The sequence below is a fragment of the Leguminivora glycinivorella genome, chromosome Z (assembly GCF_023078275.1).
Source record: "Leguminivora glycinivorella isolate SPB_JAAS2020 chromosome Z, LegGlyc_1.1, whole genome shotgun sequence".
Lineage (NCBI taxonomy): Eukaryota > Metazoa > Arthropoda > Insecta > Lepidoptera > Tortricidae > Leguminivora > Leguminivora glycinivorella.
The window spans coordinates 40,368,001-40,380,768 of record NC_062998.1 but is presented as its reverse complement, the minus strand read 5'-3'; the positions used below and the strand labels follow the sequence as shown (position 1 = coordinate 40,380,768).

General features: G+C 37.2%; 1 protein-coding gene and 2 long non-coding RNA genes across 9 annotated transcripts in view; 1 reads left to right on the top strand and 2 right to left on the bottom strand.

The window, feature by feature from the left end:
* The window catches only part of LOC125241795 (ecotropic viral integration site 5 ortholog), a 60,611-nt gene that overhangs the window by 18,300 nt on the left and 29,543 nt on the right, over positions 1-12,768 (bottom strand). For all 6 annotated transcript variants that reach the window (XM_048150429.1, XM_048150428.1, XM_048150432.1 and 3 more), the window contains 3 exons: positions 12,244-12,456; positions 11,662-11,769; positions 274-465 (listed from right to left, as the gene is read on the bottom strand). In XM_048150429.1, the coding sequence (XP_048006386.1) occupies positions 274-465; positions 11,662-11,769; positions 12,244-12,456 (513 nt within the window). The remainder of the gene's footprint in view (positions 1-273; positions 466-11,661; positions 11,770-12,243; positions 12,457-12,768) is intronic.
* Positions 1,713-4,346, top strand: LOC125241798. Of its 2 annotated transcripts, XR_007178767.1 has the most exons (4): positions 1,713-2,014; positions 2,101-2,337; positions 2,818-2,971; positions 4,135-4,344. It is a non-coding gene; the product is annotated as an uncharacterized LOC125241798 (long non-coding RNA). The 2 variants fall into 2 exon arrangements; XR_007178766.1 differs by having other exon boundaries at positions 1,713-2,337; positions 4,135-4,346.
* On the bottom strand, positions 5,289-7,720 carry LOC125241799. Its single transcript, XR_007178768.1, has 4 exons — positions 7,499-7,720; positions 7,041-7,401; positions 6,254-6,431; positions 5,289-5,446 (listed from the first exon to the last, which is right to left on the bottom strand). It is a non-coding gene; the product is annotated as an uncharacterized LOC125241799 (long non-coding RNA).

The window sequence follows — 12,768 nt, the reverse complement described above, 5'->3', positions numbered from 1 at the left end:
GCATATGGTTGATGTGAGTGTTCCATCATAAATGTACAAGCTAGAGCCACTGACCTTGAGCCTGGCCTCCTTGAGCTCAGTGAGCGCCTCCACCTCCCGTATCCTGGTGTTCATGAGCTCTTCGTCCAGCTTCTGCATGTCGGCGGAGCGGCCCTCCCAAGCCCTGAGCAGTTTCTTGGGAGTCGCCACTACATCCGACACAACGTTAGTACCGGTGATGCATATGGTTGATGTGAGTGTTCCATCATAAATGTACAAGCTAGAGCCACTGACCTTGAGCCTGGCCTCCTTGAGCTCAGTGAGCGCCTCCACCTCCCGTATCCTGGTGTTCATGAGCTCTTCGTCCAGCTTCTGCATGTCGGCGGAGCGGCCCTCCCAAGCTCTGAGCAGTTTCTTGGGAGTCGCCATTATGTCCGACACGACGTTCGACTGCACGGGTGCTGCGGTCGGCTCTTGTCTGTGCTCCTGTTGATCAAATTATGAGATATAATTTGGCTATAATCTCTAAAGGTTAGGCGTTGAACTTTTAGTGCAGTTAAGTTAACGTGGTCAAACGTCTGCCTATTCATACTATATAAAAAAAAAAAAAGTTATACTCAAACTTAATTATTTTTCTCATATTGTTTTAGCAATCATGACATATTTTACTGTTGGTTGTAATCTAAATGGAGTCCAATTGTTTACTAAAGTAATACTTATTTGAAATGAATAATTTTGTAATATGACGTAAAACTTCGAACCCTAAATAAATAGATGGTATTTTAAGGTGGCTCGCTTTCCATACAAAAAACATCTACCATTTATTTAGTCATCGCACACTACAACTAAATAAAAATATGCACATACATCTACTATACATTACCCGTCGTCGCGGTAGTGAATGAAATACATTGTTTCATACAGAAATCATGGACAAATCCATGTGAATTTTTTATTAATTTTACGTAAATGTGCGTGCCAAATTTTGTGTACAGACACAGAGCCGTCATATTTCGCGCATTTTTAGTTGACATTGTCATCAGTGACATTTGGCTCTTGACAAGTAATTATTTAAAGATATTGGTTTAGTTAACTCAAGCAGACTCAGAAATAATGACGCATTTTGTCAACAAAATACATATCGTGTATTTCGACACTGCTAATGTAAATCGAAAAGGCGTCTCGGTCAAACGACCGACTATGATGCAGAAGATCGTGGGTTCGAGTCCAAAGTTTTTTTTAATAATTTGAACTTTTATGGATTTATTAAGTATTTTTATTTTTTTAATGGAATATTTGACTATTACTATATTGCTTTCCTATTTTTTATTTTCATACAAAAATACAATACAATCCTTTATTATGCCTTTGTTGATAAAATAAAATATTACACGTCTGGTATAATACATTAACATAGGTCATAGTGTGGGCATAGTATTAGTAAAGTATATGTTATTGTTGTGTGAATGTTTTTCTTCAACAACTAAATGGTTATATACAAGAATATGGGTAGCTTTTGCACATTGTAATTTTTCCTCAGTCACCCGTTGACCACGAACGCTGTAAAGTGTTTGAAACATCGGGATAAATTTTAAACTCATTATACGCGATTTAATCCGTTTTCATAGTTTTTATTTCATGAGTATTTAACTATCGCGGTAACTGAAGATAATATTAACTAAATGGTTACAAATAATAATTATCATCAATATAATCTGGTCCAGCGGGCGAAGCATGGAAATGTGATAGAGATAATTTGACAGTTAGGGTTCAATAAAATGACAGTAATTTTCGATATATATCGCTCTTAACATGCTGGCTCGTTAGAGTATGAAGTTAGTTATACATTTATAGCAGTAAGTGACCGAGCTGATAAACGTCAATTCGCATAACATGCTCGTTGGATACATTTGACAGATCGTCCCATTTTGACAGTTTGGGGAGTTAATTTTAACTAAGTGGTTCTGAGGTCACGATAAGCTTTATCGTCGAAGTAAAACTAGTGAATCGATCTATTTTAAAGTATAAATATCCGGTAAGCATCCGTTTTCCATGATTATATTGGAAGTTTATTAGTTAGAAAGTTCGGCTATGTATACTATTCTCATAATTTCTTTGCAGGAAAGTCAAATTATGCTATACCTACTCGACGCCGCTGTAGAAGAAATTTTAGTCGAAAATTCCAATACACAGACGCTTCAAGAGACGCTCGCAACCCGTCTGATAAGTACGATGAAGAAATGGCATAAATAAGTATTTACAGAGTGCATAAGGAGGCGACAGTGCATTTCACATTCCCCAACTTAACGCCGAGAATCACAAATCTAACAACCATGATGGATTACCTAGTGCCCTAAGGTAAAGCTACTTATAAAATTGACATGATTGCAGTGTATCTAGTTAAGTAAATACATTCTTGATGCCTAACTAATGTTAATGTAAAAGTTTGTATGTTAGAGACAGACAGAGCTGCTTCAAGCAAACATCATCATTTCACAAAACTCCCACATAGCATCATCATTGTTATCAAAAGCACTTCAAAAGTATCTTTGCCATACCTACTCTAATATATCTGTTAATCAAACACAAAATCAGCTATTACTTTGGCAAAATAATTATTTATTCATATCCCAAGGAGAAATATCAACTTGAAAAAATTGCAGCTGTTCTGATTACTTATTTGTTTTAATGATAGATCTATGGGACTAAATTGTAAAGTACCTAATGTTAAGACAGGTTTCTTTTTGCTAAGTGTTGCCTTGCATAAATTTTCACCAGCCGCCACTGGTGTTTGTACAAGGCTTTTTTATTTTATTTTATTTTACTAATTTGTTTTAGGTTCTTAATTACCTATCCACCCTAGCAGAGCTAGTGCCAACTACCAACACAAGACTAGACAAGATTATGGCTCATCCATTTGGTAGACTACTGTGATATGACCCAGCATCTCAATCAATTGACATTGTACATATCTGATGTCAACAGAAGGCAAGTATGTCATTTGAGTACCTACTAAACCATTAGACATAAAAAAATAATTAGCACTATCTCTATAAGTACCTATTGATTGTGCAGTGAGATAGGTAGGTAGCTATTGTTTGGTTGATATGTTAATCAGTTACCTCTGAGAATGAAATTCTTTAGTACCTGTTTTACAAAGGATATGTATTGCCCCATAAATGATTTAAGTAGCTAAGTTTAAGCAGGTTTATAATTTGTAAACTTGATTGCAATTATCCTTTTTATTAAACTGTTTATCATCATCATCCTCCTTGCGCTATCCCGGTTTTGCCACGGCTCATGGGAGCTTGGGGTCCGCTTTGACAACTAATCCCAAGATTTGGCATAGGCACTAGTTTTTACGAAAGCGACTGCCATCTGACCTTCCAACCCGAAGGGTAAACTAGACGTTATTGGAATTAGTCCGGTTTCCTCACTTCACCGAAAAGTGACTGGAAAATATCAAATGACATTTCGCATTTCGCACATAAGTTTCGAAAAACTCATTGGTACGATCCGGGGTTCGAACCGGCGACCTCCGGATCGAAAGTCGCAGGCTCTTACCGCCAGGCCACCAGCGCGTTATTATTAAACTGTTTATATTAAATTAAAATTAGGTATAAATTTAGACAAACTCACACAATGGAGAACAACTATTAATGGTTAATTTTACACTGTTACAGTGTGTTTGTTCTGTTTCAGTGGATTCCAATTGTATAGGAGTATGCTGTAGTTTTAACACTTCCACAGAATATACCATCATTTATTTTATGAAAATAAAGTTATTATCTAGGTCAGTTAAGGCAATTCAAACATCATGTTCCCTTTACATAAGGTATCAACTCACTTTCAAGTTTACTCTCTCCTCCCACCAGACACGTTGTCCCTGTTTCTTTTTATATTGATAATTTGCCACATTTTTTGAACCAAGTAGGTACAACCTAAAAATAGACTTCTTGTGTGACAATAATTTCTAAACTGCTGCTTACATTTACAGTCAACTAATTAGCATCCTAGACCACTCTAGAACCCCTTCTTATTGATACTGTGCTTTATTTGCTATATAAGTCAGTTTGAATTTTACTGTAAAAGGATCCTACCGTGGCCTAGGATTCAGATTGGTTGCCTGTACCTGTTTCTTTTTTATTCTTCCAGAAAATTCGTGGTTCAAGAGGAACTATGGAAGAGGTGCCTCTCGGCCTATCTAAGCATGATGCAATGAACTGCTGGCTGTTGTCAAGAGCTGGCGTGCGAGCGTCCACAATAAACAATTATTTAGGACATTATTTTGTTTTACTATCACACTGCATACAGCCTTAACAAAATCTGATAGTCACCTCTGTGCCGGCGAGAATATTTGAAATAGGTAAATAATACAATTTCCAAAATAAAATATTTTTTTTATTTGACAAAAAACAGTATGTAAATTTCAGGTACAGTAGGTGTAAAATGTACTTAAGACATTTGTATATGGGTTCTGAGTTAAAATGTACTGTACTGTTGTGTTACAAAACCCAGAAAAATATAAATTAAAGAAAATAGGTACCATTTATTACTGACATTTGTACACTATTTTTCATCGTAGAAATGTACATAATCTTTGTCTAAATCTAATGTCTAAAATAGGCCCTTAAGGCATTGTATCCCTCGCTGTACCGCAATGCTGATAAGTTGTGTGAGGAAGTCGCCAGCTCTTCGGTCATTGAAATTAAGTTCTACACTGTTAAAACTTTCACAAGTTCAGATAACTGGAAATTAGAGCCATTCTCCATATATTTCCATATTTTTTATGTATGTCGTATAAAAATATTGAATTAATAATCTTTATTGTCACAACTTAATACAGTTTATATAAAGTAACGAAGAAGTGCAAAAACAAACAAACTAATCTAACAAGTAACCTTTCTTAGGTGCAGCTCTATTAGTTTTGAGCGTTGCGAGGGTTTCAAGGCACAATGGTTATACAAATTTTGCCCCGAGGGAAACACCAGTTTTTTCACCACAGCAATACGAGGAAAATACTAACTGTACCTAAATCAAAATCATCAATTTATTAAACATATGCGAGTAGGTATGATATGATTCAAAAACACCATACCTACTTAAAAAGCAAAATCTACCAGCCAGCTTAGGACAAGTTAAAGTCTGTATGAAACAACTTTGCAATCTTGCGGATAAAATTCAACTTTCTCATCCGTTTTTTGGAGAATGAAGAGAGCTTCTACCAGTTGGTGTGGTGAAAAAAGAATTTTGTATTTTAAAGTTTAAAAAATGCAAAACACATCCACTTTATAGTATTTGAAATAAAATGCAAAATAGTTTTTGATAAAAGTATTTAAAATTGAAAATAGGTATTTTATATTTGTATTTCAAATACATTCATTTCTAATAATTAATATCTCTGATTAGATCGACATCAACTTCTTGTATTTCCTCGACATCTTCAGTGTTTTCTAATATACCATGACTGAAACAAAAAATAAATTAAATTAGAGAGGTCACCTTTTATGGTAACTTTAATGATGAATAACCATCTTAAATAAGTCATATGATGTAAGTATATAATATTCAAAATAAACATCCATGGTTCCGGGACAAATATACATATACAATCCCTAGAATATCTGCTTAGAAGGTAGGGTCACTATGCGCTAAGCCAAACTGGTCATTAGACCCTTTAGCACAACTTGCCTACTTGCCTAGTCGCGCGCGCGAGTCCATACATCAAACGCGACTTCAAGTATGGACTCGCGCGCGACAGGGCAAGTTGTGCTAGAGGGGCTGTTAAATGTTTATGAATCATCATCATCCTCCTTGCGTTATCCCGGCGTTTGCCATGGCTCAAGGAAGCCTGGGGTCCGCTTTGCCAACTAATCCCAAGATTTGGCGTAGGCACTAGTTTTTAAGAAAGCGATTGACCTTCCAACCCGAAGGGTAACTAGGCCTTATTGGGATTAGTCCGGTTTCCTCACGATGTTGAATAAAGGACTTAACATACATACATATAATCACGCCTGTATCCCATAAAGGGGTAGGCAGAGCACATGAAACCACTAAAGCTTCAGGGCCACTCTTGGCAAATAAGGGGCTAAAAGAAAACGAAACTGTGGCATTGCAGTGAAAGGTTGCCAGCCTCTCGCCTACACCACAATTTAACCCATATCCCATAGTCGCCTTCTACGACACCCACGGGAAGAAAGGGGGTGGTGAAATTCCTAACCTGTCACCACGCAGGCACGCTAAAAGGCTTAATTATTACAAAAGTAACACTCACACTTATAACTTTTCTGGACCAATTCAAACTATTTCAAACAAGTTGGTTTTATGGCATTTAGTTCAATTACACCTCACTGGCCGAAGTATGGTTCACTGTCATATTGTTTTTCTTTTTCTGCAGCTGTAGAAAGTATGACAAGAAGGAGCCACATCATATTTAACTATGCAATGGTAGCCTGCAACAATTATTAGAAACTGGATTTGGGAAAAAATATATATATGATTAACAAGAGACATTTATTATAGTTATTATGTATCAATTAAGTTATGGAATTAAAACCGAAATAAATTACACATATGAAAGACAAAAGTGACCAAGGCCTCTCGTGCTTGAGGCAATAGATTATAATTTGACTTGTGTTAATTAGAATTAAGTTATGGAAGTTTATACTGCCTTTATACACTATCATTCTTTCAATTATAAATTTTAAGAATTATCTGTTTGAAATGTCATTCACTTTTTTTTTATATTGGTCAGCTAGTACCTACATAACCATTAGAAATTATAGTATTCGCATGAGATGACCGGTCTGGCCTAGCGGGTAGTGACCCGGCTCGCTAAGCCGCGGTCCTGGGTTTGAATCCCGGTAAAGGCATTTACTTGTGTGATGAGCACGGATATTTGTTCCCAAGTCATGGATTTGTTGCTATGTATATAAGTATTTGTATATTATATATATCATTGTCTGAGTACCTACAACACAAGCCGTCTTGAGCGTAACATGGGACTCAGTCAATATGTGTAAGAACATCCTATAATATTTATAAATATTTAATTTATGTACCTCATTCCATGCTCTAGGTACTCTATGCCAGAGCCTTGTAGTGCCCGCTGTTGTTGAGTATATAATTATATATCATGCCCACTTAAAATTTGTCTGTGTCATGGCATTTCACATCTCTCGCGGCAAGCCTAGGCAACATTCCTTGTTGGCTCCTTGGTATGTTTGCAGCATACCCTGACTGAATTGCTCAGAGGAAATTCGCCGTCGCTAGACGCCGATTGAAACACAGTCTGGCTCTGTCGCGCCAATATTGAAGAGCGATAGAGATAACGATATTATCGTAAACGTTTGTGCTCCCGGGTACGTATCCTCTTAAATATTTCACTATCATTCTCCTGCCCGCTTGTCCGTCTTGCATCAACTGAAAAATATAACAAAAGCAATTAATAATGTAACAAACTACAAGAACCCAAATATTACCATTAATATACTAAGTATTGTTATTTCATTAAACTTACCATTTTTGGTGGAATTCCTTTAGTTTTTACAACACACAACTTACTTTCATCTTTGACTTCTATGTTTTTCGGGTGTATGTGACATTTGTCAATATGTCAAATCAAACTTTGACAGGTGTCACAGCTGTCAATTTGAAAAATCCGTGCATTTTATTGTTCCAAAACACATTCCGCAACGAAATAAAGGCAGCTATTGAATGGATTTTTATAAAAGACAATAGTGGTCACTCACACACTTATCAAAGCATACTAAAGTTATAAACCCCGATTTATAACTTTAGTATGCTTTGAGCTACAATATAATTCCACCTTCGGTAGACGATAGAGATATATTTAATGACAGACCATAATTGCCCTGCAGGCAGGCAATTATGGTCGCGCGATAAATGATAAAACATCTGGCCGTCCCTATAATCGCACTTACTAATAGTGCGACAGGGACGGCTCATATTTTATCGTCTATCGCGCGACCATGCTACCCGTGCTGTACTAGCTTTTGCCCGCGGCTTCGCTTGCGTTAGAAAGAGACAAAAGTAGCATATGTCACTCTCCATCCCTTCAACTATCTCCACTTAAAAACATGTCAATCCGTCGCTCCGTTTGGCCGTGAAAGACGGACAAACAAACAAACAAACACACATTATCTTTGGTGAAACAACGAATTCTTCCACTTCAGATTATAGAGTAACCAGCTTTTCCCATTTATAATAAACTAGCTTTTGACCGCGGCTTCGCTCGCGTAAGAAAGAGACAAAAAGTAGCCTATGTCACTCTCCATCCCTTCAACTAAATCCCCTTAAATAATCACGTCAATTCGTCACTCCGGTTTTGCCGTGAAAGACGGACAAACAAATAGACACACACCCTTTCCGATTTGTAATATTAGTATGGATTTGACATTATTATTTATATTTAAATAATTATTTATTTATTTATTTAAACATTTGGGAAACAAACAGGCAAATACAACACATATAGTCAAATCACAATACACATACATAAGCCACACAGTTTCCACTAATGTATAACACATGTATCTCTGTTGCTCAGAATTATTACTAATACATACTAAAGGTAAAATTTTAAATCTATCAGTTCTAAGTTACATGCAAAGAGAGTGATTGTTGGTTGCTAAGGTACAGTTAATAATTTAATTGCTATTTCTACTTTTATTTTTTATTGCGGAAACAAATTGATTTAAGGTTAAATGAAATATATCAATGTCGCCAAATTTTTCGTTATAAATCTTACATGCTCTAGGTAAGAATTTATTTCTATATGTATAGCCCAATTTCGTCGGTAACAGCGTGTTATGTAATGGCGTCGTTGGTGAACAGTCGTCTGTCACGCCGTGAAGGTGCGTTCGATTCCCAGGATTCTATAAACTTTTTGTATTTTTTTTGATATAAATTTCGTATTTTTTATTGACCGAGCAAGAATGGAGAGCCGAAGGTATCAATTTTATCTTAGAGAACATATTGATTTTTTTATTGTCATTTTAATTTTCTATTTATTAAGTTGAGATATAAAACACAACTTTTAATACCCTCGCTAAATATAATATTTTATCGAAATTACTCCTTAGATAAAATCTTCCACTCGAGTTTTTAAAGCATTACGTTACTCAGTTAACTATTGCATTTTCATTTACTAATTTAAGATTTCAAAAGCGATTTGAATACCCTTGCTCCATCGAAAATAAACAATTAGAAAAAAAAAAAACATTCGAATCGTAGTTTAGAAACTAAAATTTATCTATACTTTTTTGGAATTTTTTAAAATATCAGATTAGGATAATTATGTTAGAAATTCTGAGTTCGACGAACCCAAAAATTATTACCATGTAAGAGAACAGGTTTTTAATCTTTTTTGTGGAAAACGCTCAGTAACTACTGTACGAGTACATATACATTTATGTATAATAATAAAACAAAAAATAGTGTCTCATAGTGTTGTGTTCCTGCCGGTGAGTAAGGCTGCCAGAGCTCAACGAGGGTGTGGGGTGCTGACGACGGGAGGACTTTGTTCCGTCTATTGTCCTTTGAGTCGTCGGCAACCCAAACCCTCCTTTGAACTTGTACACTCCTTTTTGCTGTGCACACGCAGCAAAGGGGAGTGTACAAGTTTCTAATGGGGCGGCAACGCGCATGCGACACTCTCTGAGTTGCAGGCGTCCATAGCTTACGGTGACCGCTTTCCATCAGGCGGACCGTATGCTTGTTTGCCACCGACGTAGTATTAAAAAAAAAAAAAAGTCCTGGATTCGAACCCAGTACTTCCATGCAAATCATGCGATGGCACGTATTTACCGCAAGGCTATTTAAACAAGCTGTCGCCGCGTGAAATTATCGACTAGAAGCAGCGATTGTTAATATACCTAGATGTCTAAAGAGCTCTCAAAAATGACCCCACGAAGATTGTGCCACGGTAGGCGGGGCCTCAAAATTGTGCCACGGAGCTTGTCAGTGCGCTAATGGCGACCAGTCTGAACAGTCGTAGTGCGGCATATTTAGAATATATGTTTACAAAAAGAATATGCCGTACTGTTTTGTAATAGCATGTGCTGGCCGTTCCAACAAATACGGAGAAAAATATGGGATTAAGTTTCATGTGTAATTTGGCGAGGATCATAATTATTTCGATTTATTTTGTACGAACTACTTTTGTATGGGGATGATGTTATGCAATATTTTTAATAGCCATTGATATTTAAAAACTTTCATTTTGGTATAATTTTATTAATATCGCGCGACCATGTTTGCCTGCCTGCTGTGCGGCCGACATAGGCCAGTAAACTTGTTTAAACATACGTACGTGTCAGTGGCATAGGAGTTCGATTATTTTGATCACAGACTTTGTGTCACCGGCATAGTGGTTTAAATGGCCAATCTGAACACATTCGTGGACACGTATGGTATAGCATACGCGTAGTCATTTGTTTCCTTTGGTCTATGACAGATGACGTCACTAAGCGTCCCTAATAAACGTGTTAATTTAGAAGGTTGTAGAATAGAAATAGACGTCACCTATGGTCCGGTGTCAGTACGGCGTATTATGATCTTGGAACCACTTTTCGGCTGGCATTTTGTTTGAAAGAAGTGTTCTATGTTATTATCTTTCGGTGGCGACATCTAAGTAATTACATATTAAATTTAAGGGCCGGTTTTTCAGTCGCCAGATAAATATATCTACCAGATAAAGTTATCACTATCCTTTTCATCACACGTATAAAACAGTGACAGCTGACATTTATCTGACCTGTACTGTAAAACTAGCCCTGAAAAGGTAAAATTTATAAAATGAAAGCCAACGTTTAACACCTGTTAACAATAGATGGCAACTGACAACAGTCTGAACGTGACTGTACATTGTTATACAGATATAAATTGAATTTATCTAGCCATAAAAATACTTATTGCAGCGGAATACGTGTACGACATAATTATTATTTTCATATGTAGGTTGGTACTTCATAACAACAAATTAATTATGTAGTTATTTTTTAATATGCATAAAATTTAAATTATTTCTGCTTGGTTCTTTAATGTATGACATAAACCCATCCCTTTTCGTGTCAAATTTTAGTCAAATATGAACCGCGAATTCTTAGCTGCCAGTACGTACAGCAAGAAGGTTTTTAGCCGAATAAAATCGCTGATTGGTAGTTAGTGACATTATATGCATTTCAGCTACACTTATCTGTGTGCATTAGTATAAAAGAGATGACTATTGTTTTGTTTACCAGTTTTGATTACATGGCCTGTAAACGTATTGTCTTGTGTATATGTAGGCGTAATTGTGTATGTGTGCTAAACGGTGCCAAGAATTTGAACGGTAATGTTCTTAAAAGCGGCTTCCATGTTTATCTTACTTCGTTGACTAGAAGGAATACAAAAACACTGTTTGTATGTGTGAGTGGTACTTAAAAATAGTGTAAAATAGTAAATTTATCTACATTAAGGGGATTAACGTTACAATGAGAAGTTGAATGTTTGTTGTAATACGTCAATTTTAATATTAAATGTTCGCGAAGCATAATTGAAAGTATGTAAATGCCTGTACGACTCCACAAAAAAAATAAGACTGGTAATTTGCAGATTAACGCCATCTAACGCAGCCTGAGCTTCGGGTAACCTAAGCGAGCCACCTTAAGTAAAACTTACTTGCTGATACCTCTGCCAAGCTTCAGAGAGCTCGGTGACCCGTTGACGCAAATCCTTCAACGATAAGTTAGCCTCGGCTTCACGCAGCTTCACTGCGATGAGTTCGTCCTGTAAAACATTAATTAGTAAGACTTTTTGGAAAATATAGGCGTAAATACTTTTCGTCGTATTAAATTTGATCATAGGCATTTGGCACTTTGTAATAAGTAAAATACCGGAGTGTACAAAAAAAAAGTCGATAGAGAAAAATATGATGTACCTAATAACAAATTTTTTGTTGCACTTTATATCAAAAATGAATTCAAATTAATGAGAACTGATGAGCTCAGACATGCAAGGGGTTAAATAACATCATTAGTGCAGTCACGGCGAGCTCACTCAGCAACAACGAAGCGAAAGCTGCAGCTCGCATCGTGAGACGGTTGTTGTCTTGTCGCTCGTCGATGTGCGGGGTGAGCTCGCACTCGGATGCGTTCAGTCGGGCGCGAGCCAGCTCGCGCTGCAGGGCGCGCCAGCTACTCGCCTGGTTGCCCTTCAGTGCCATCTACCGGGAGTGTCTAAAAATGATGTGTAAAGAGTGACCTGCAGGTGCGCCACGTTGTTGTCGACGCGCTGCCGCCGCAGGCTCTTGTTCTCGTTCTCGAGCTCGTCGATGCGCGCGGTGAGCTCGCGCTCGGCCGCCTCGCGCTCGGCAGCGTGCAGCCGCGCCCGCACCAGCTCGCGCTGCAGGCACCGCGCGAGCTCCTCGCTGCCCTGCCCTTCCGTGCCCTCCAGGGATGACTGCCGCGAGTTGTTCTATAAATTGGTAACGCACATTATTGCCTAGTCACTGGGTGACTCTTGTTTCGATCGCCGGAGTACGCGATTCGATAGTTATTGCGTTAAACATACATTTCTGGCAATAATAGAGATCAATGAAACATGGGATACGTCCCGTTAAGTATAATTTACGGCAAAAATTACTACTTCATAATACATTATTGGGTATGTAATGTATTGTGTCTGTGTTCTTCAAATCTGAAACCTATGAATAATTAAAGCGTTTGAGCATATAGATACCTTAAAATTTTTATATCGTAATATTCTATAGGATCAATCAGATCGTGT